This window comes from Heloderma suspectum, chromosome 1, assembly GCF_057233095.1.
Source record: "Heloderma suspectum isolate Gila_16-S chromosome 1, 16-S_ref, whole genome shotgun sequence".
NCBI classification, from domain to species: Eukaryota; Metazoa; Chordata; class Lepidosauria; order Squamata; family Helodermatidae; genus Heloderma; species Heloderma suspectum.
In genome coordinates this window covers 987,989-1,011,541 of record NC_139458.1, presented here as the reverse complement: position 1 = coordinate 1,011,541, position 23,553 = coordinate 987,989, and the positions used below count along the sequence as shown (strand labels likewise).

At 51.0% G+C, this 23,553-nt stretch overlaps 1 protein-coding gene across 2 annotated transcripts in view; it reads left to right on the top strand.

The window, feature by feature from the left end:
• Positions 1 to 23,009, top strand: part of TUBGCP2 (tubulin gamma complex component 2) — a 37,481-nt gene extending 14,472 nt beyond the window's left edge. The window contains exons 5-18 of one of the 2 annotated variants that reach the window (XR_014787602.1): positions 29 to 236; positions 1,141 to 1,340; positions 3,152 to 3,341; positions 3,923 to 4,068; positions 4,724 to 4,904; positions 10,726 to 10,906; positions 11,996 to 12,168; positions 12,452 to 12,580; positions 13,266 to 13,386; positions 15,432 to 15,575; positions 15,858 to 15,986; positions 18,629 to 18,792; positions 19,065 to 19,248; positions 22,920 to 23,009. Coding sequence is in view for 1 of the 2 variants with exons in the window: in XM_084833302.1 (XP_084689428.1) it covers positions 29 to 236; positions 1,141 to 1,340; positions 3,152 to 3,341; positions 3,923 to 4,068; positions 4,724 to 4,904; positions 10,726 to 10,906; positions 11,996 to 12,168; positions 12,452 to 12,580; positions 13,266 to 13,386; positions 15,432 to 15,575; positions 15,858 to 15,986; positions 18,629 to 18,792; positions 19,065 to 19,179 (2,081 nt within the window). In the remaining variant the exon portion in view is untranslated. Of the gene's footprint in view, positions 1 to 28; positions 237 to 1,140; positions 1,341 to 3,151; positions 3,342 to 3,922; positions 4,069 to 4,723; positions 4,905 to 10,725; positions 10,907 to 11,995; positions 12,169 to 12,451; positions 12,581 to 13,265; positions 13,387 to 15,431; positions 15,576 to 15,857; positions 15,987 to 18,628; positions 18,793 to 19,064; positions 19,376 to 22,919 lie in introns of those variants that run through there. The other variant, XM_084833302.1, reaches the window with a different exon arrangement.
• The last annotated feature ends 544 nt before the right edge of the window (positions 23,010 to 23,553 follow it).

Here is a 23,553-nt window from a genome sequence, read left to right as displayed (position 1 = left end):
TTTTTTCCCTCTTGGGTTTCCCCACTAGGAACGTTACCGCTGGCAGCTCAGGAGTCTGCAGTCGTGGAGGACTTGCTGTATGTTTTGATTGGGGTGGATGGCAGATACATCACTGCACAGCCGCTGGTGGGCAGAGAAAACCGCGCTTTTTTAGTGGACCCAAACTTGGACATGTCAGTCAAAGAGCTGGTCACCAGGATCCTCCCTGTGGCTGCAAGTTACTCCATAGTGACCAGGTACCAGCCAGCACTCTGGGTTTACCCTGGGTGAGCTGTGTGTACGGGCAAGCAAACCTGTTGATTTTGCCCTGGTTCTCATTTCTCCAGTGCTTACATTCTTTCTGTCCTCGTCAGATTGTGCAATACATTTTGGTCTGCACAGATATTCATACACTTCCATGAACGTTTTCCAAAATATACCAATTTTTCTACTTTTTTTTTCAAATGGATGCATTTTTGTGCACTTCTCAAATGTACACATTTTTGCAAGCAGTTTTCCCTTTGAGTACAGTGGTTTTGTGCATATTTCCCCAAACATACACATTTGTATATGCACTGCTTCAAATGTATGCATTTTTTGTACACCTGTTGCTTTTGCAAACTGCTTAGCAAACTTTTTAAAAGTGTGGATTCCGACATCTAACTACGTTCTGGTTGACGTTCAGCCTCGGGAAGTGCAGATTTGGTCATTTCGCGTTGAAGCGTGAACCAAGCGGGGTTTCTTGTGCACCCGCAGCTGTGCGTGACACAGGTGTGGTTTGCCCCTTGAGTGCCTTGTGGTGGGCAGCTGGAGCTTGCCCCACCTGGTGGCGGCACCAGGACAGCCAGGGGCTGCCCCAGAATGGCTGGCTAGCGGCTCAAGGCCTTTCGGGTCCTGCCATTCGGGTTGGTTGGCGAATGTGTTTCCCCTGTGTGTTTCTCTTGGATTTCTGTGTGGCACATCAGCAGTGTGAGGCTTGCACAGGAGACAGCCTTGCCAGGGGGTCTCCCTCTCCCTGCCTTCCCTCTCCCATTTTGAACTGCATTTTCAAGATGACCGTCTCCCTTCACGCCTTTCCTGCCGGTACCTTCGTTCAGGGGCTAGACACGCCCAGCTGTGGAACGGAGCTTGCAGAGCCATTCTGCTGCTGTGTCTTCCCAGGTTCATAGAGGAGAAATCCTCTTTTGAGTACGGGCAGGTGAATCATGCCCTGGCTGCAGCCATGAGGACCCTCATCAAAGAGTACATGATCCTGATCACCCAGCTGGAGCACCTCCAGCGCCAAGGGCTCCTGTCCCTGCAGAAGCTCTGGTTCTACATCCAGCCCACCATGAGGACCATGGAGATCCTGGCTTCTCTCGGTGAGTGGCCCTTCTCTCGTCCCAATGCTCCAGGAGGCCCAAACGCCAGCCGGCGGCTGGACACTCCGCAGGTCTGCAGGGCGGGCAGCGGTCTGCGCATTTAGTTGCCTCCGCTCCCCTAGAGCCAGAACTGAAGTCGTTTAAAAGTCTGGTTGACCAGGACGGGTGGGGGGTCAAGACAGGTAAAATGAACTCCTTCACACAGCACGTAGTCAGACTGCGGAGTTTGCTACCACAATGATGGCCACTATTTTGGATGGCTTTAAAAGGGGGCTAGATAGATTCATGGGGGAGGAGAAGTCTATCCGTGGGTGCTGGTCCTGATGGCTATATGTTGCCTCCAGTATCTCAGCTCAGATCCCATCAGCGTATTCATGAAATTGGTGGGTTTTGGCCCGACATGCATCACTTTACACTTGCTTACATTGAACAGCATTTGCCAATTAAATGCCCATTCTCCCAGTTTGGAGAGATCCTTTTAGAGGTCCTCACTACCCCTTTTTGTTTTAACCATCCTAAATGGTATCATCAGCAAACGTGGCCACTTCACTGCTCACTCTTAATTCCAGATCATTTATGAACAAGTTGAAAAGCATTGGTCCCCATCCAGATCCCTGTGGGAACCCACTATTTACTTCCCTCCATTGGGAGAATTTGCCATTTATTCTTAATCTCTGCTTTCTGTTCTTTAACCACCTTTCCTCTTATTCCATGACTGCTAAGTTTGCTCAGGAATCTTTGGTGAGGGAGTTTTTCAAAAGCCTTTTGGAAGTCCAAGTAAACAATGTCTGCTGCATCTCCCCTGTCCACATGCGTATAACTGGTAGTTCATTTGGGGAAATTCCAGTGCAGGGAAGTTGCAGAGGAGCAATGTAGAGAAGGTGTGGATAGTAGATTTTGTCTAAACATTCAGAGAGACTTTCTTACGGCGAAGGCTGTTCCGCAGTGGAACAGACTCTGCCTCGCGAGATGGTGGGTTCATGAGCAGGGGTTTGGACTAGATGATCTCCAAGACCCCTTCCAACTCTTGGATTCCATGAAAAGGTAGGAGAGGTGGGTAAAAGCTGTCTGGGCCTCCCAGAAAAATGTGAATAATGAAGGAAGAAAGGGGGGGGGGGTCCAGCGAGCTGTTGGACTTGCCAGGGAGAGGTTACTAAGGGGCGGGTGGCAGTACCTGCCCTGCTTTTTCTGCGTGGCTTTGAGCATGATGAAGGCAGAGGTGCTGGGCTGCCTCTTCATCAACAGAAAGGAGAGATGCCAGAAGATTTCTGTTGTGGGAAGAAAGTGACACTTCTCCAGGCCCAAAGAGTCCAAGCAGCCCTTGGGCTGGCTGGCTGCAGCTTCTGTGTCTCAAACCTGTGTTGAATTCTTAAAACTCACCCAGTGGCCAAACCTCTGTCTCTAGTAGCTTGCTGGAACTAAGATGGAGCTGTTAAATGTTTGCCGTGTATTGTAGGCTTCCTGAAGGAAGCTACCTTGGTTTTTTATTCTTGTATTGATATCTGTGCCCTGATAGCACCAGGTTGACTGGCTTCAGTTCTGCCTGCAAAATGGGTCGTGGTTAGGACACCTTCAGTGGGGTCTAAAAGGTCTTTTCAAGCCATAGTTTAAAATGGTTTCCCCTGTTGCATCTCCAGAGACTTGCTGAGCCCAGGGGGTGTTTTATCATGGCTGTGTTGGGTGACATGGGTGTCCCAGGAGAAAGGGCACCAAGTGAGTCCAGGTGTACAGGGGAGGGATGGAAAGTCCATCTGCCTGTTGCTGCAGTGGATGATGGCAGGGGATCCTCCACCGTTTGCCTTTTGTTCCAGCCACGTCCGTAGACAAAGGCGAGTGTGTGGGAGGATCAACCCTCAGCCTGCTCCATGACAAGACCTTCAACTACACCGGGGACAGCCAAGCCCAGGAGCTCTGCCTCTACTTAACTAAGGCTGCCAGCGTCCCGTACTTCGAGGTTCTGGAGAAGTGGATTTATAGAGGCATCATCCATGATCCCTATAGGTATGCGGAGCCATCCGGCTCACTTTCCCTCTTGGCTCAGCTTGTGAGCTTGTTCAGCCTTCCCCAGCCGGGCACCTTCCAGATGCTTTGGACTTTGACACCCATCAGCCCCAGCCCACAGAGCCAGTGGTCAGGGATGCTGGGAGTTGTTGCCCAAAACACCTGGATGGCACCAGGTGGGGGAAGGCCATGTCAGAGGAACCTGCGTAGCCTTTTTGGAAGACCAGGCAGCATTGTCCACGCTGGTGATATTGAGCATTGATTGACATTCTGCACTGAGCAGGGGGTTGGTCTCGACGGCCTTGTAGGCCCCTTCCAACCCTACTATTCTATGATTCTGTGATAACGAACACGCTTGGGGCAGTTTACCGCCGTAGAGAAACAAACAGTAAGGTAGCAACAACAAACAATAAAAACAGCAACACAATACAATACTAAGCATTAAAAATGTTCACTTAATAACCAGAGCAACAGATTAAAGGCCTGCTGGAGAACCAGCCCCCCCACTGTCCTGCGGCCACCTCCCCACCCCATAGCCACTCTCTGTCTCCCCCAGACTCTCATTGGTTTTAATTCCACAGTGAATTCATGGTGGAAGAACATGAGCTGCAGAAGGAGAAGATCCAGGAGGATTATAACGATAAATACTGGGACCAGAGATACACCGTTGTTCAACAACAGATTCCCTCCTTCCTCCAGAAGATTGCAGACAAGATTCTAAGCACAGGTGAGCAGCTGCCTGTCAATGAACAGAAAAGGGGGCGGCGGCAAGAGAGAGAGAGAAGGGGGCTCCCCGTGTCCCGCCAGGAGCTTTCCCTCATTTTGCTGCTTCCTCTGAGGAGCAGTCTCCTCGTCCTCTACAGGCTGAGCCCTGCCTGGGCGTTGGGGGGTTGTGTGGGTGGGAGAGGGGCAGGTTTTTCTCCGAGGATCAGCATACGGCATGGGGAGGTGGCTTACTTATTTTCCATGTTCCTGCCAACCTTCCTCCTAGGATCACTGGGCGGCATATGTGTGTCTCCCTCCCCCACCTTGTTTTTATCCTGGGAAGAGCCCCGGAGAGGCGGGCCAGGCTGAGGGAGAGTGCCCGGCCACCCGGGGGGCTTCATGGCTGAGGAGTGGAGACTCCTATCCAGTGGGGCCTCTCCATATCCTCACCTAGCAGGTGAACCGCTGTACCACTTTGGTGCTCAGGCAGATATACACGCCCTTTGGGGGAAACTATTTATCTTATTTGCAGGTTCTTAAAAGCCTTTGCGCACAGACCAAGCTCCCAAGGGTTGCATCTGCAGGCTGCCAGGCAGATCAGACCATGTCTTGTAGTGTGCAGAGTCTGGATTGAATCTGTGTTAGTCTTAACAGTCCTTTCCTTCCCTTTTCTCTAGGGAAATATTTAAACGTCGTCCGGGAGTGTGGCCATGATGTGACTTGCCCTTTGGCAAAGGAGGTCATCTATACTTTGAAGGAGCGTGAATATGTGGAGCAAATAGAGAAGGCCTATAACTATGCCAGCAAAGTCCTGCTTGATTTCCTAATGGAAGAAAAAGGACTTGTGGCCCGCTTAAGGTTTACTTCGTTCCTGGGAAGACTTGAGGACAGAGCTGTTTGCAGTGTGGCTTGCACGCTCTTCTGGGCTGGTCAGGCCTCTGGGGTCTTGTGTCCAGTTCTGAGTGCCACCTTTGACAGAGGACAGGAGCCCTCCCTAGCCGTTATGCCTCACACTTTGCAGGCTTCCTCTACCATAGAATCATGGAATCATAGACTAGTAGGGCTGGAAGAGGCCTACAAAGCCATCGAGTCCAACCCCCTGCTCATTGCAGGAATCCAAGTCAGAGCATCCCTGACAAGCGGCTGTCCAGCCTCATCTTGAACGCCTCCAGCGGGGGAGAGCCCACCACCTCCCCAGGTAATTGCTTCCATTGTCATATTGCTCTAACACTCAGGAGGTTTTTCCTGAAGTTCTGCCGGAATCTGGCTTCCTGTCACTTGAGCCCATTATTCCGTGTCCTGCACTCTGGGATGATGGAGAAGAGATCCTGGCTTTCCTCTCTGTGACAACCTTTCAAGTACTTGAAGAGTGCTATCATATCTCCCCTCAGTCTTCTCTTCTCAAGGCTAAACAGGCCCAGTTCTTTCAGTCTCTCTTCATAGGGCTTTGTTTCCAGTCCCCTGATCATCTTTGTTGCCTTCCTCTGAATCCTCTCCAGTTCGTCTGCATCCTTCTTAAAGTGTGGTGCCCAGAACTGGACACAGTACTCCAGATGAGGCCTAACCAGTGCGGAGTAGAGGGGAACTAGTACTTCTCGGATTTGGAAGCTATGCTTCTATGAATGCAGCCCAATATAGCATTGGCCTTTTTTGCAGCCACATCACATTGTTGGCTCATATTCAGCTTGTGATCGACAACAATTCCGAGATGCTTCTCGCTTGTCATGTTGTTGAGCCAGGTATCCCCCATCTTGTAACTGTGCATTTGGTTTCTTTTTCCTAGGTGCAGAACTTGGTATTTATCCCTATGAAATGTCATTCTGTTGTTTCTGCCCAGTGCTCCAGTCTATCCAGATCACTTTGAATTTTGTTTCTGTCTTCCAAAGTATTAGCTATCCCACCCAATTTTGTGTCATCTGCAAATTTGATCAGCATTCCCTGCACCTCCTCCTCCAAGTCATTAATAATAATGTTGAAGAGCACTGGGCCCAGGACTGAGCCCTGCAGTACCCCGCTCGTTACCTCTCCCCAGTTTGAGAAGGTCCCATTGATAAGTGCTCTTTGAGTCCGATTCTGTAGCCAACTGTGGATCCACCAGATCATTGTTTCATCTAGCCCACTTTGAGGTGGTTTGCTCATCAGGAGATCATGGGGCACTTTGTCGAAAGCTTTGCTGAAGTCGAGGTATATGATGTCTACAGCATTCCCACAATCCACAAGGGAGGTGACTTGATCAAAAAATGTCAGATTCGTCTGGCAGGACTTGTACTTGACAAATCCATGTTGGCTTTGAGTAATCACGGCATTGTTGTCAAGGTGCTTCCAGATGGATTGCTTTATCAACTGCTCCAGAATTTTCCCAGGGATTGATGTCAGACTGACTGGTCTGTAGTTCCCAGGTTCCTCCTTTTTACCCTTTTTGAAGATAGGGACCACATTAGCCCTCCTCCAGTCATCTGGCACTTCCCCCGTCCTCCATGATTTCTCAAAGAGAATAGACAGTGGTTCTGAGAGTTCTTCTGCCAGTTCCTTTATTACTCTAGGATGACACCATCCCTGCAATTCTGTGCTACCTGCCTGTAGTCTTCCTTTGTTACTTGGCCTTTTTTCCACTTCCTCTATGTGTCCTTTTTTGTTTTCAGGTCATCCCTAAGCTTTTTGTGAAGCCGTATTGGCTTCTGTTGTCTTCCACTTTTCTTCTTGTTGGAATTGTTTGTAATTGTGCCCTGAGAATTTCCTTTTTTAAAAGCTCCCACCCATCTTGGACTCCTTTTCTTGTTAGCGTCACTTGCCATGGGACCTTACTGATCATTGTTCTGAGTTTATGAAAATCAGCTTTCCTAAAATCCAGGGTATGCATTTGACTACACTCGGCTTTTGCTTCCCTTAGAACCAAGAACTCAAGTACAACATGGTCGCTTTCCCCCAGAGTTCCTGCAACTGCTACTTTATCCACTAAGTCATCTCTGTTGGTTAGGATCAAGTCAAGGAGAGCCGATCCTCTAGTTCCTTCCTCTACTTTCTGTAGGAGGAAGTTATCCGCCACACAAGTCAGGAATTTCCTGGAGGGGCCATGTTTTGCAGAATTTGTCTCCCAACAAATATCGGGGAAATTGAAGTCCCCCATTACTACTACATCATGCTACCTTAAAACGCTGGCTATTTGCTTTTCAAAAGTTTCATCCTCGTCTTCTCCTTGGTTGGGTGGCCGGTAGTAGACTCCGACCACCAGGTTCCTTTTATTCTTTGCTCCATTTATTTTGATCCAGATGCTCTCGACAGGGCTACCAAGCTCCTCCTCCTGTATTTCTGTGCAGAGATATGTATTTTTCACATACAGTGCAACCCCACTTCCCTTTCTGTTCCTCCTGTTCTTTTTGAACAAGTTATATCCTTCAATTGCTGTATTGCAGTCATGAGAGTCATCCCACCAAGTCTCAGTTATACCTATCAAGTCATAATTTCCCTCGTGTATTAAGAGTTCAAGTTCGTTCTGTTTGTTTCCCATACTCTGGGCATTAGTATATAGACATTGAAGACCATGTGCTTCATAGTCTGGCTTTCTTCCTATATGTGTCTGAAGACTATTATTGGACGCTATCAGAGCTGTTCTCTCCGTTGCAGTGCATGTGCCTACGTCTGTTGTTACCCCCAACATTACATCTCCCTTCCCCATAGGATTCAGTTTAAAGCCCTCCTGATGAAGTTCTTTATGCTATGGCCAAACACATTCTTCCCATCCTTTGTGAGGTGCAACCCGTCCCTTGCCAACAGCCCATCTTCCAGGAAGTATAGGCCGTGGTCCCAGAATCCAAATCTCTCGTCGGCACCACATTCGTAGCCAGTCATTCATCCGGAGTATTTTTCGTTCCCTTTCTATCCCTCTTCTAACTACTGGAAAGATGGATGAGAAAACTATCTGGGCCCCAAAGTTCTTGAGTTTCCTTCCAAAGCTTCAAAGTCTGACGTGATTTCTTCGTAGCTCCGCTTGGCGGTATCATTTGTTCCCACATGGATGAGAAGAAAGGGATGCCTGTCAGTGGGCTTTATGAGTGCAGGCAACCTTTCAGTCACGTCTCTAATCTGTCCTCCCAGGAGACAACATACCTGGCAAGTCCATGGGTCTTCGCGACATACTTAGGTCTCGATCCCACGCAGCAAGGAATCTCCCACTACTACCACTCTTCTCTTCTTGTTGTAGGCCTGGGTTTCATCGCCTCTGTTTGACTGACCTTCAGCCTCTTGCTCACTCTCTTGCAGGTTCCCCTGTGATTCTTCCTCTGCAGGCTGTCCTCCAGTCTCATCTGCAAGTACCTGGAATCGGTTCCACAGCTCCACTGCTTCCACTGGTGCAGAGTGGCGTCTGGTTCTTCTTCTCCTAATTGTCACCCTTTTCCAAGGAGTATCCTCTACTCCATTTTTCTTCACCTCAGCATTTCCCACTGCCTCATCTTGCTGTTGCTCTTCCATGTCTCTGTGCCCATACCTACTGCAGATGTCGGGGAGGGGGGATGTTTTCTTGTGGTGGAGGCTCCCCAGGCCGTTTAGAGCCCCAGTCTTTCTGGGAACTGCATCGCCTGGGGAGGCCTCCATGAGCAGAGCAACATCCCTGCTGCAGACGCTCGCCTTCCTCACACGCAGAAGGCAATGATGACAGGAGTGGGGCCGGCCGGCCAGCCAGCTCCTCCCCACTCACCCCTTCCTCCTCCCATGACAGTAACCCATGGAAGGGAGAGGGCCTGGATAAGGCAGTTGGCAAAGGAAGGCAAGCGAGATGGGGAAGGGTCTGGAAACCAAGTTGTCTGAGGAACAGTTGGAAGACCCAGGTCTGTTTTGCCTGGAGAAGAAAGAACTTGATGGGGAGGCATGATAGTGGTGAGGAGGCCCATCAGGCATTCCTTCCTCATGGACCAGGGTGATGTCTGTGTCCATTTCATGGGCTTCACAGAAGCAGAGCTTTGCAGGGCCTGCATTGGCAGGGGCTTGGACCAGAAGACCTTCAAGGTCCCTTCCAACTCTCTGCTTCTACTACTGCCCACCTAAAAGGTCTGAATTTTCAGACCTTCAGCTTTGCTGAAGTCGAGGTGTATTATGTCCACAGGACTGTGGGAATGCTGTGGACATAATATACCTCGACTTCAGCAAAGCTTTTGACAAAGTGTCCCATGATATCCTGATCTGGGCATGTTCGCACCTTGAAAACAATGCAGTGATTACTCAAAGCCAACATGGATTTGCCAGACGAATCTGATCTCATTTTTTGATCAAGTAACCTCCCTTGTAAACCGTGGGAATGCTGTAGACATCATATACCATGACTTCAGCAAAGCTTTCGACAAAGTCCCCCCTGATATCCTGATGAGCAAACCACCTCAAAGTGGCCTAGATGAAACAAGGATCCGTTGGATCCACAGTTGGCCACAGAATCGGACTCAAAGAGTGCTTCTCAATGGGACCTTCTCAAACTGGGGAGAGGTAACGAGCGGGGTACCGCTGGGCTCAGTCCTGGGCCCAGTGCTCTTCAACATTTGTATTAATGACTTGGAGAAGGAGGTGCAGGGAGTGCTGATAAAATTTGCAGATGACAGAAAATTGGGCAGGATAGCTAATACTTTGGAAGAAAGAAACAAAATTTAAAGTGATCTGGATAGACTGGAGCACTGAGCATAAAACAACAGAATGACATTTCATAGGGATCAATGCCAAGTTCTGCACCTAGGAAAAAGAAACCAAATGCACAGTTACAAGATGGGGGATACGTGGCTCAACCACAGGATCTTGGAATTGTTGTCGATCACAAGCTGAAGATGAGCCAACAACGTGACGTGGCTATAAAAAAGGCGAATGCTCTTTTGGGCTGCATTCATAGAAGCATAGCTTCCAAAACCCGGGAAGTTCTAGTTCCCCTCTACTCAGCACTGGTTAGACCTCATCTGGAGTACTGTGTCCAGTTCTGGGCACCACACTTTAAGAAGGATGCAGACAAACTGGAGAGGGTTCAGAGGAAGGCAACAAAGATGATCAGGGGACTGGAAACAAAGCCCTATGAAGAGAGACTGAAAGAACTGGGCCTGTTTAGCCTTGAGAAGAGAAGACTGAGGGGAGATAGGATAGCACTCTTCAAGTCTTGAAAGGTTGTCACAGAGAAGAAGGGCAGGATCTCTTCTCGATCATCCCAGAGTGCAGGACACAGAATAATGGGCTCAAGTGACAGGAAGCCAGATTCCGGCTGAACATCAGGAAAAACTTCCTGACTGTTCGAGCAATATGACAATGGAACCAATTACCTAGGGAGGTGGTGGACACTCCCACATTGGAGGCCTTCAAGACGAGGCTGGACAGCCATCTGTTGGGGATGCTGTGACTTGGATTCCTGCAGTGAGCAGCGGGTTGGACTCGGCGGACTTATAGGGCCCTTCCAACCCTCCTATTCTGTGATTCAGCTGGTGCATCAAGACATTGGCTGCTTCCTTCAGGAGACATAAAAGTATAAGCTTCAAGCTGAGCCTGATCAGCTGCGGCCGTGTCTCCTGCTCCACAGGCTCTGTTCTGCCTGGTGTTCCACTGTTGTTGACTGCAAATGAGGGCGAGGAGGTGGGCTGGAGGGGGAGCAGGGGAGGGCTCCTGGGTGCCCTGTGTCCCTGTGGCAGCAAGTTAATTTGTGTCGTTTGGGGAGCAGGTCCATCAAGCATTACTTCCTTATGGACCAAGGCGACTTCTATGTCCACTTCATGGACCTCACTGAAGAGGAGCTGAAAAAACCAGTGGATGACATCATTCCTCCCAGACTGGAAGCTCTGCTTGAGTTAGCCTTGCGAATGAGCACGGCTAACACGGACCCGTTCAAAGATGACTTAAAGGTAAGCCCATCTCTGCCGCCTGAAACAGAGGCCTGGGGCTCTAAAAACCCAGGAAAGAGCACCAAAGAGCAGGTGCCTGATGCACAGAGGGGGACTAGGAGTCCTTGTCTGTCTCCACCACTCAGAGGCGCCATGCACAGCTGCAGTGGGCAAGCCTCCTTCCCTCCTGGGGAGCAGGCTGGGGCTCTGCGGGGACGAGCGGCATTCGGAACAACCAATTTATACTTGGCATATTGATTTAAACCATTATGTCTTGCATAAGTGGGAAAACTCAAAACTACCTACATAATTGCTATCAATGATGACATTTTATGACCCAAAACGTATATATTTGTCTGTTTTTAAAGTGTATGCCCTACCTTTAAAAAAAGGAATTGAAGGCTGTATGTCTCCAAGATAAATCGTCCTACAATACAAGAGGGACAATTTCTAAAACAAAAATCATAAAGGAAACTGTTTTAACATAACAAGCTAAGAAAACCACAAAAGAACGATCCATAAATCAGCAGTCATAGAGGGAGCAGCATTAACAATATAAGTCAAGAGGACAGATGGCCAAAAGCCACCTTAAATTGCCATGTGTAGCCAACCACCCCGAAGAATGCACTGTGGGAGTCTGCTGGGTCTCGTTTAGTAGGGCACTGCACGAGGTGGGTGCCACAATGGTCAGGGCCCCCCTCTTTAGGCACAGCCAGCCTGTGTCCTTGTCCTCCAGCTCTGTTGCAAAAGATGCTGAAAGACAGAGCCAGGGTGCTTCAGCTTTGCCCACGAGGCCAGCCAAACATGGAAAACCCAGCCCCTGCTGAGAGGCCAATATGAAAACACTTCAGCCACTATAAGAACTGCATTTCTCGCCCTTGTCCACACAACCAGAAGAGCCATCAAGATTTTTGTGGCTATTCATGGCAATTTTTGTTGGCTGAGGGTTTGCATACTGTAAATTTGCTGCCTTGAGCACCATTTCTGGGTAGGAAGGCAGGGCATAAATTAAATAAATGACAATGAATGGCGTTTGTCTTCAGATCTTCGGTTTGCCAGCCTCTGCTTTCGCTTCAGGCTCCTCCCGTTCCTCTCACTGTCTCTTTCCAGATTGATCTGATGCCCCATGACCTCATTACGCAGCTCTTGCGTGTTCTGGCCATTGAGACGAAACAGGAGAAGGCCGTCATCAGTGCTGACCCCACAGAGCTCGCGCTCAGTGGCCTGGAGGCATTTTCCTTCGATTACATCGTGAAATGGCCGTTGTCTCTCATCATCAACAGGTGGGCCGGAGGGGAGGGCCCCCCGCCAGGCCGCACTGTGCTTATTCAGACTCGGGGCATTGTCGTCAATAGAATTCCATGGCCGTTTGATGGTCTGGGCCATGGTGAAGGGGGAAGACGTAGGAGTCCCTCAGTGCTTCTGCAGCCTCTGGCATGTGGACCACACACTTGGGGCCCTGACTTGCCCACCTCAGGCCAGCCCAGAAAATGCCATTTGGCCGCCCGCTGAAGCCCCTTCTGTCTGTGGCTCATACAGCTCAGGAAGCTTGTGCTTGCCTTGTAGGAAGGCCTTAACACGGTACCAGATGCTCTTCAGACACATGTTTTACTGCAAGCACGTGGAGCGGCAGCTGTGCAACGTCTGGATCAGCAGCAAAACGGCCAAGCAGTACTCGCTTCATTCCTCGAAATGGTGAGTGAGAAGTCAGCGTTTCCACCGTCTGAAGAAGCTGCTTCTGGCCTTGTGTTTGAGTCTGGGCGAGGTCGCCTGGCGCTCCCTCCTGCCCAGGCATCCTCCCAGCTCCTGGGGGAAAGGAAGCTGCCCCTTGCTAGCAGGAAGAGCTGATTTTCCTGCCAGACTTGAGAGCGGGTAAAAAAGCGATGGGAAAGGACATTGAAATCCTTGTCTTGGGTGACTGCTTCTCCAGCCCTTTCCCACCTCCACCCCCCCCCCCAAAGGATTAGTTACCAGATCCAAAGCTTCACTCCAGTCCGACACCTGACACTAGGGCTCTAATCTGGGCCAAATCATCCCTCCCACAGGTATGTGTGTATGTGCAGGCTCAGCATGGCCGCCAGGGGCTTTGAATCAGTCCCCTGTAGTCTTGTTCCCAGAACTTGTCAGCCATAAAGTAGTGGCGGGAGGCCTGTGGTGGTTCCCCCAGAGCTCCAGTGCAAGAATACATTGCAGACTGCTCTTAGTTTGCACCGATAAACAGCGGAAGCTCATTCAACGCCCTGGGGAGCATTCTTCTGCCCCCGAGCCTCTCTTGCGGCCAGTAGCTGCTGCCCACAGCAGCAATGGCATCCTACGATGCACTTGCTGCTCTGCGCCCCCCACCCCCCCTGAGCTGTCTGCTCCCATCCCTCTCTTTCAGGTTTGCCGGCGCTTTCACTCTCCGTCAGCGCATGCTCAATTTTGTGCAGAATATTCAGTACTACATGATGTTTGAGGTGATGGAGCCAACGTGGCATGTCCTGGAGAAGAACCTGAAGTCGGTCAGTCTGGGCACTGCGCTCAGGGCAGCCTGGTGCTTCTGCTGAGTCAGGCAGCTGGGGTGGGGGGAGCAGCTCTTGCCTGCACCATCTGCGCTGAGTGTCCAGAGAGCTTCAGCTCTTGGGCTGTATAGAAATGCAATAAATAAGTAGATTAGATAGATTTGAGCTTATGAAACGCGGCCTTCCGCTAGAGATTGTGCATATGCCCAGAATGTAACTTGCGCTACTGAGCAGGAGGCCCCCTGCCCACCCGCCCTGTGTTAGCTGGCCGCGTTAGCTTTCATTTGAGGAGACCGCGATGGCTTGGCTCCATCATCCTCTCACCCAGGAACGGCCAAAGAGCCCCCTGTCACGGCAGAGGGAGCCGGACTTCCGAGCCTCGTGTGCCCTTCGCCCTGAGGCTGCCAGGGGGCTGTCCTCGGAAGGCCACCAGCCCAGACATGGTCGCACAAGCAGTTCCCCAGGAGGCTTGCGCTTCAGAGTTGCTTTTACTGACTTTCTTGAGGTATGAAAGTAAGACTGCACCTCTTTATACTTGGTAACTCAATAGTGAAATAAGCCCAGGAAAGTTACTGTCTTGCAAGAATCTTTCCTTGCCTGCTTTTAACTCATGGGAGGGCATGGAAGAAGGTGAAGGCAGCTTTCCTTCCCTCCTTTGCCAGCCCCTCTTGTGAGTAAACAGCAGGCCAGCACAATGGTTCAGCAGGCTGGCAGCAGAGGTGTGGAGCCCTCCGCGTGTTCTCTGCCCAGTGTCCTGCGTCCTGTTATAAGCGGCTTTGCCTCCTTGCATATTCAGCATAAGAGCGCTGTGGAGGAAGAGAGCGACCTGTGACTCGGTCACCAGCCTTTTGATTCCTGGGCTGGACAGCACAGCGACTCAGTGGGGAGCAGGGAGCAGAGTGGGGGGGGCAACGTGTGGCCCTCCAGATGTTTTGGTCTACAGCTCCCATCAGTCCTGGCCAGCAGTGAGGGTTCATGGAAGTTATAGGCAAATCATCTGGAGGGGAGCTTTGGCCCTTGGGTGGTACAGAAATGGAATGAATGAATGGATTAATTAATTAGAGTTGCCCGCCGCTGGCGTAGAGGGTGGCACGCTCTGCCTCCTCCTCAGACTCCGCCCCGATGCCTGCACTCCTCCCCGGGCCTCGTCCGTGCTCCGCAGGGCCTGGTCCCCCGCAGCTGGTTTTCGCAGCGGCAGGGCCTTTGGGAGCCTCCCCCACCTCACAGCTGATCAGAGGCTTCAGAGGGCCTGGGGTGGCCAGACCGCTTCGAGCCTTTGCCCTGCTCGGCAGCCAATGCAGAACCTGAGCAAATGGACAAAGGAGGAACAGAGCGGTCTGCCCCGCCCCGCCCCGCCGGATGGCATTCCTGGTTGCCTCTGGCGACCAGTTGAGGAGCTGAAATACCAAGGACAGCGGTGTCCAATCACGATGCCCTCGTCTTAAGCGTCTTCATAGAATAGTAGGGCTGGAAGGGGCCTACAAGGCCATCGAGTCCAACCCCCGCTCAGTGCAGGAATCCAAGTCAGCGCATCCCTGACAGGTGGCTGTCCAGCCTCCTCTTGAACGCCTCCAGTGTTGAATCTGTGTGGTCTTCTGCCTCTGATGGTGTCAGCAGCCGCTGGGCCCTGGTCTTGCCCCAGACAGCCGCGCTGCTTTTCTTGCCCAGGTGCTCCTGGGGCGCATGTTGATGGGGCACCAGCATCGGTCTCACTTTGCTCGGCTACCAGCTGCTTAAATCTGTGAGGCCCAGCTTTGAGCGCATCTCCTGGGCTGTGCCAGGTCTGCTCTTCGGCATGGGACCGTCTCCATCGCTCCAGAGGGCAGGTCTGGGCTGATGGGCGGGAGTGGCAGGGAAGCCGCTTCAGCTCACCTTGAGCGGAAACGCCGGAGGCCTCTTGACTGCCTCTGGAGGCAGAGGGCTCCCCTTAGCCAGAGGCATTCAGGGCAGAGGCTGGAGGGCCGTTTGCCAGCGCTGGTGCGGGTGTAGCAGGCCCCTGCACGGTGGGGTGGGCGTGCTGGACAGTGTTTTCTCTTGCTGAACAGGCCTCCAACATAGATGATGTCTTGAGCCACCACACGAGCTTTCTGGACAACTGCCTGAAGGACTGCATGCTCACCAATCCGGAGCTGCTGAAGATCTTCTCCAAGATGATGTCTGTCTGTGTCATGTTCACCAACTGCATGCAGGTGGGACTGCATCCCCCGCCCCGAGGGCTGGGCCCAGGGCTGCTGGCCGCCTTTCCTCGCCTGGCCTCCGGGTACAAGAGGCCTGCACACGTGGGTGCACTTTGACGAGCTCTGCCAGCCACCCCCAACTCGGTGCCCTCCTGTTTGGCCTACAGCTCCTATCCGCCACAGCAACCGTGGCCACTGCTCAGGAATTCTGGGAGCTGTAGTCCAAACACATGTGGAGGGCACCAGGTTGACGAGGGCTGCTCTGTGCTTATCCATTTTTCTCCTGCCCGCCAGCGATTCTCCCACAGCATGAAGTTGGACAGCGAACTGGGACGCCTGACCGTGGAGCACGGGACCATGAGGGGCCCCCCAACGGAGCAGGAGCGGGTGGAGGAATCGACACGGAAGCAGCTCGCCAACAGGGTATGTTGGGGGCTCTAAGCTCCTCCCTCCCTCCTTCCCTTGCTGTTCACAGACCTCCCGTAGAACCAGTGAAGCTGCCCAATCTCTGTAAAACCGGTTTTGTAGGATCGATCCCAGCTTCTTCGGTCTGATGAAGTGGACAAGGTGCTTTCACCTGTAAAGTTGGCCACCTGCTTGCTTGATCCCTGCCCATCTTGTCTCATTATGAGCTGCAGAGGGAGGCTGGGTGAGGGGATCAGGGTGGTGATGAACTCCTCCTTTGAGGAGGGAGTGATGCCATCAGCCCTCGAGGCAGTGATAAGACCGCTCTTAAAGAAGCCCTCCTTGGATCCCCAAGTTCTGAACAACTTTTGCCCAGTTTCGAATCTGCCGTTTTGGGGCAAGGTGATTGAGCGGGTGGTGGCGATGCGGTAGAAGGCACACTTGGAAGAAGCCGATTGTCTAGATCCACTTCAGTCAGGCTTCAGGCCTGGGCATGGTACAGAAACGGCCTTGGTCACCTTGGTGGATGATACAAGGAGGGCTTTGGATAGGAGTGAATGCTCCTTCCTTGTTCTCCTTGAACTCTCAGCGGCTTTTGATACTGTTGACCACAGTATCCTGGACCGCCTGGAGAGGATGGGCATTGGAGCCACCGTATTACCGTGGTTCCAGTCCTTCCTTTCCAGCAGATACCAGAGGGTAGCACTGGGAGAGGAGGTTTCGGACCCGTGGCCACTCATGTGTGGGGTGCCACAAGGTTCCATCCTCTCCCCGATGCTATTTAACATCTATGTGAAGCCGCTGGGGGCTATCATCAGGAGGTTTGGGGTGCGGTGTCCTCAACATGCGGATGACACGCAGCTCTACCTCTCGTTCAAATCTTCACCGAGGTTGGCCGTAGAATCCCTGTCCAAATGTCTGGAGATGGTGAGTGGCTGGATGGGGAGGAATAAGCTGAAGCTGAACCCTGACAAGACCGAGGTACTTTTGGTGGGAGACAAGAGGAGGCTGGGGGATGTTGACCTGGTGTTGAATGGGGTATGGCTACCCTTGAAAGACCAGGTCCGCAGCCTGGGGATCATTTTGGACTCCCAGCAGTCCACGGAGGCTCAGGTGTCAGCCGTGAGCCAGACAGCGCTATACCAACCCCTGGTCTCCTCTCGTCTAGACTACTGTAATGCACTCTATGAGAGGTTACTCTTGAAGATGGTTTGGAAGCTGCAGCTGGTGCAGAATGCGGCGACTCACCTGATTAAAGGCAGCCACTGGCATGATCACATCACTCTGGTGCTGAAGGAGTTGCACTGGCTACCAGTTGTTTCCTGGGCCAAATTCAAGGTGTTGGTTTTGACCTTTAAAACCCTATATGGTTCTGGCCCAGCCTATCTCAAGGAGCGCCTCCAGCAGCACCAGACAGGCTGCTCAACGAGATCAGCCTCAGATGGCCTTCTCTCTGTCCCATCAGCCAGGACAGCTAGGCTGGTGGGGACGAGGGAGAGGGCCTTCTCTGTGGTGGCCCCCACTCTGTGGAACTCCCTCCCTAGGGAACTCCGCCATGCCCCCTCTTTAATGCGCTTCTGCCATGCATTGAAAACATGGTTGTTCAGGCAGGCATTTGGGGTGAGTTAGGGTATTTTTAGAAATACAATGTTTTAATGTGGAATTTTATTATTTTAAACTGTTCATAGAATCATAGAATAGTAGGGTTGGAAGGGGCCTACAAGGCCATCGAGTCCAACCCCCTGCTCAATGCAGGAATCCAAGTCAGAGCATCCCTGACAGGTGGCTTGTCTTGAATGCCTCCAGTGTGAGAGAGCCCACCACCTCTCTAGGTAATTGGTTCCATTGTCGTATTGCTCTAACAGTCAGGAGGTTTTTCCTGATGTTCAGCCGGAATCTGGCTTCCTGTCACTTAAGCCCATTATTCCGTGTCCTGCACTCTGGGATGATCAAGAAGAGATCCTGGCCTTCTTCTCTGTGATAACCTTTCAAGTACTTGAAGAGTGCTATCATATCTCCCCTCAGTCTTCTCTTCTCAAGGCTAAACATGCCCAGTTCTTTCAGTCTCTCCTCAGAGGGCTTTGTTTCCAATCCCCTGATCATCTTTGTTGCCCTCCTCTGAACCCTCTCCAGTTTGTCTGCATCCTTCTTAAAGTGTGGTGCCCAGAACTGGACACAGTACTCCCGATGAGGCCTAACCAGTGCTGAGTAGAGGGGAACTAGTTGTTGTATGATTGCACTTCGCCCAGAGTGGCTGGGTGACCAGCCAGATTGGCGATTAAGAAATTTCATAAATAAAATTTGTAGCACATCAGTCAGGAATATCAGAGCCAATGGAGCTTTGGCCCCGTAGCCCAGTCACTTGAGGGAAAGGATCTTGTGCAAGTGCAGACCACTTTCCCCGTGGTGGCGTTGTGCAAGTAGGCTGCCCTCATCAGGGGGTGCAAGTTCCAGGACTCTTCCAGAGCATTCATGCACTCTCTTGCCTTTGGTGGCTTAAAAATGGCCTTTCTGGGAAACCCTGCCTGAAGCAACACACAACAAATCCCGGCAGGGCTCCTTCTGCGCCCTGGCCTGGGAGAACTTCCCCTGCCTCAGCGACTCAGGGAGCACAAGAGTGACTGTTCTTTTTAGAAATGTTCTGTGCTCTGGTTCTGCAGCTTTTAGCAGAGCATGCGGATTCGCTGCATGTCACCTCTGGCTTCGAGGCAACAATAAACAAGTTTGACAGCAACTTCTCAGCACATCTCCTGGACCTCCTGGACAAGCTGAGCATTTACAGCACCAATGACTGTGAGCACAGCATGATCAACATCATCTACAGGTGAGGAGAGATTCTTCCTCCTCCGTCTTTGAGCCTGAGTCGCTTGGGGGTGGGGGCAGGGTCCGTCAAGCAAGTCAGAATGGCTGTATGCCAACTCTAGTCGCAGGATCAAGAGGGGGAGGGGCGAATGCCCACTTGTCCTGCTTGTGGGCTTCCCGAAGACAGTGGAGGGGCCACAGGGGGAAACCAGATGATGGCCTGGGGGGTCTCTCAGGGTTGGGGACCCCCTTGTCAAGGTCTCTCAGCCCATACGTCTTCTTCCTCTTTCCTAGATTGGACTTCAACGGCTTTTACACAGAACGGCTGGAGCACATGTCTGCGGAACGGAGCCAGAAGGCTGTGTCGCATGTGGCCCCTCCCAGGGCTGCTGTTGTAGCCACTCAGTGACCCCCTTCCCCTTCAGGAGGAGGAGGAAGGGGGGTTGCACAGGCGGCAGCGCAGAGCCGCAGCGGAACTGTGAGTCACATGCATTGTGGCTACTAGTGTTTGTGACGGATTGTCCTTTCACCTGTTTAAAACACAGAACTTCAGATTGTGTAATTCTGTCTATTATACTTAACAAATAAAGAGCATCTGTAAGGGGCTTCTGTAATCTTTAAAAGTATATTTTGTACCTCAGTTTTTAAGGGCACAACCCCAATAAGAGAAGTTGGCAGCAATGAGAGAGGTTGGCTGGAGCACGGAGGGAACCGTCTCCTCCGTGCTCCAGCCACCCTGCTTCTTTGCGTAGACGGGCAGTTTCACCCATCTAGGCATGGTTTCGGGAACAGGCCTCAAGACCGCATAGGATGCCGTCTAAAGCGGCCTCCGCAATCTCCTCCCCTCCCTGCCCCCAGGACCGCCCCCTCCTCACCCTCTCCACGCTCTGTTTCTGATTGCAGCGAGAATCACACCGGCTACGAGGGGGTGGGGCGCAGTTTATGGGAACTGCTCTTGGAGTGCCATCTTCGAGCTCAGTTCCCATAAACCGAAAAAACTTATGGCTGTCAGCATTTAGTGGCCATGGGATTGCTCTCTAAGTTAAACTATGGAATTCGCTACCACAGGATGTAGTGATTGCCACCAATTTGGATGGCTTTAAATGGGGGTTAAACAGGAGGGCGCTTTAAAAGGGGGGCAGGAGGGTGCTGTTGTGCTTGTGAGTTCCTGGTCGACAGCTGGTTGGCCATTGTGTGAACAGAATGCTGGACTAGATGGCCCCTGTGTCTGATCCAGCAGGGCTCTTACGTTCTTAAGACCTGATCAAACTAAGTGTGGCACTGATGGCTCAGTTTAGCTGAGAAACAGTGTAACTCCAGGGAGGACAGCAGATGGTGCCTGGAGTAGCAGAAAATGCAGTCAGTTCAGCAGAATAAAGTGACAGAAGCCCTCGTGGACCACAATCGTAGCACCTCTGGCATATGTGCAGTTCCCCTGTAGTGAGCCTCACTTCTGCCACTCCAGGTTGGGCTGATCTTGTACATGCTCCCAAAAAGTGCATCGGAAGGGTTTGGACAGTAACATCTTTGCACAGCTGTCCCACCCCTAGGTGTGAATTTAACAGCATGGGAAGACTAGCAGCCTGCTACTCTGCTGTAGAGAGCAGATTTTCACACTCTGGTGTTCTCCAAACATTTTAGACTTCAACTCCCACTAGCCACTGGTCAGGAATCCTGGGAGTTATAGTCCACAACATCTGGAGGGCACCAAGTTGGTGAAGGCTGTGAATGCTTTCGGTTTGGGGGTTGGGATCTCTTCAAAAGGTTTTGATTAAGCTAGAAAGTGCAAATGAATGAGAATGGAAGGTGAGGGGCAGCAGAGGGTTAATAAGACCTCTGTGGGCATATAGAGATCAAATCCCAAATTCCTTGGAACATGGAAACTGATCAAAGCCTCTCCCGTTTTCAAATTTTTAAAAATCCATTTTAAAAGAGAGCGTATAAAACTGAGTGGAGAAAGTAGACAATCTGAGCCCCACTCAAGCAAGTCTTCTATGCCTCACCTCCTACAAGGCCGTTAGCCTTTGTTAGCAAACTGTCAGGGGAATGTCTACAGTCCTTTGAGCACATTCTGGCAGAAAGCATTGAGTGAACCATCAACACTCTGTAACATGGACCAGCTGTTGAAAGCATCCAGGGAAGGTGGTAGGCCAGGCAGACCCAGCACTGATACAGATGCCTTAGGAAAGGTTATGAAAATGGCTTTATTTTCCCCAATTCCAAAGCTCAATGTTTTGTGAGGCACAAGCCCTGTTTTTTTTTTTTAAAGAAATGTTAGTTCAGTCATCAGATTTTTCTTCTACAGCTACATTTGTAAGCTCTGAGGCAAAATCTTCAGAGAAAGAACACAGTCCAGTATGCAGCTAGGGCCTGACCCACTTTTGATCGTTTAGCAACAAGTGGTGCCAAGAACAACTTGTGTGCGTGTGCACGTGAGAGTTCTGGGTTCATTCTATTCATTGGAATTCATGGCCGAAGGTGCTCCAGGACTGGAGGAATTTGGCATTTTACGCAGGCGGAGCCATCAACACTGTTAGCTGGTAGTGGCAGCATCCAAGGAAGACGAGACTAACAGGAACGTGAGGTGTGTGCCTGCCTGGGACCAGGGAAGGGTCATGTGGCCTATTCCTACACAGAGCTTCCCGAGCTAAGCTGACCCTCGCTAGATTATGAGCTCGAGAGGCATTCTCATTCTTCCCATCTCCCTGGCAGCAAGAGGACTCAGTTTACAGCCCCTTCAAACAGGCCATTCCCAACATGGGAAAGATGCCAGTTGAGAGCAGACACAGCAGAATCACTGCTTGGGATGCCCCACCTGCAGAAAGGCTTGGGGATGGGTACTGTGAGATGTGCCACTTTCCAACAAGATGTCTGCACTCCCATATTCTGAGGGCTGTACAACCTTGTTGGTCCTGAGAATCTGAAAGAGACATTAGTTTTTGCACCTCTGGGTGGTGAGAGCTATTCCTCCTCAGTCCCCTGGGACAAGGCTACCTGCCAGCTCTCAGACAATGCAAACACACAGGGCAACACCAACTTGGGGAGATGCTCGAGGCCAATAGGGGCTGACAGATCAGGTCAGCTGGCACAGGGCCACGGCTGCTGCGTCACAGTGGCATTCGACCCAGGCACACGCTGCCTGCGCGAGGAGAACAACCGAGTTGGGAGAGCTTCGCCACAGTCTCCCTCACAAGGGCATAAACAGCAGCAGCTGGACTGCTCAAGGCGGCAGGAGGCCCAAGACACTGCTTGTGGCTGCGACAGCGTGGGAGCCTTGAGCTGTCTTCACAGTTGGCTCTGGAGGGCAGCACAGCCCCCAGGACTCTGTATGCGCTACAGAAAATGTTTGATTCCCTTCCCTTCTGGAATAAGGCAGTTTGAGACTAGGGTTAGGGTTGGGTTAGGGTCAGGGGGTTAGGGTTGGGTTAGGGGGCTAGGGTTAGCATGAGGGGGTTAGGGTTAGGGGGTTAGGTTTGGGGTTGGGGTCAGGGTTAGGGGGTTAGGGTTGGGGTTATAAATTTATTTTTTTTTAGGAATGTTTTACTTTTATTAAAACCATTCTACTCATAAAATTCCAACATTAAATTTGTTACACCCATCCGCTATAGTTTGTTATATTGTACATAACCAAGGTTTCATCGCTAATACAGAGTAGAAACTATCATCCATCTTCTATTATGTCATGTTTTCTTGTTTTACCATCAATTGTTCCATCAGAGTGAGAGAGAGAGAGAGAGAGAGAGAGAGAAAGAAAGAAAGAAAGAAAGAAAGAAAGAAAGAAAGAAAGAAAGTGTTATGCATCTTAAAATACCTAATATACATAAAATTCAAAAGTTTTCAGCCAACTCACTTCTTCACGTTATAGGTGGTATAGCATTAGCTACCCATGGCCAAAATCTCCTCCATATCTGTGGAGGTAATTTTCCTTTTTCATACTTATAAAACCCTCTTATTTTATTTTCCACAAACCTAACGGAAGTGTCTACGTTTTCCAGATTCTGGGTGGAAATCTCTCTTCGCCTTTGTAATGTCAAAGCCAATAACACAAACAAATTAACAATTCTTACGGTAGACCGAGGCACTTCCCAAAACACTTTGCCTATTACTCCTTTCTGATTATATTTTCTTTTCCTATTTACACCTTTTAAGGGACCGTTGACGACATTCTCTGGCTCTTTCCCTGACACGATCGTCTCCCAGTGTTGTTCTCCCAGATCTGGCCAATGCAGGACTCTCAACATCGCTTTCCACAGTTCCTTTGCTGCTGGGCAGTCCTGGGCAGTCCACCACACTTTAAGAAGGATGCAGACAAACTGGAGAGGGTTCAGAGGAGGGCAACAAAGATGATCAGGTGACTGGAAACAAAGCGCTATGAGGAGAGACTGAAAGAACTGGGCATGTTTAGCCTTGAGAAGAGAAGACTGAGGGGAGATACGATAGCGCTCTTCAAGTCCTTGAAAGGTTGTCAAAGAGAGGAAGGCCAGGATCTCTTCTCCATCATCCCAGAGTGCAGGACACAGAATAATGGGCTCAAGCGACAGGAAGCCAGATTCCGGCTGAACATCAGGAAAAACCTCCTGACTGTTAGAGCAATACGACAATGGAACCAATTACCCAGGGAGGTGGGGGGCTCTCCCACACTGGAGGCGTTCAAGACGAGGCTGGACAGCCATCTGTCAGGGATGCTCTGACTTGGATTCCTGCATTGAGCCAGGGGTTGGACCCGATGGCCTTGAAGGCCCCTTCCAACCCTACCACTCTATGATTCTATGTATAACTTTTT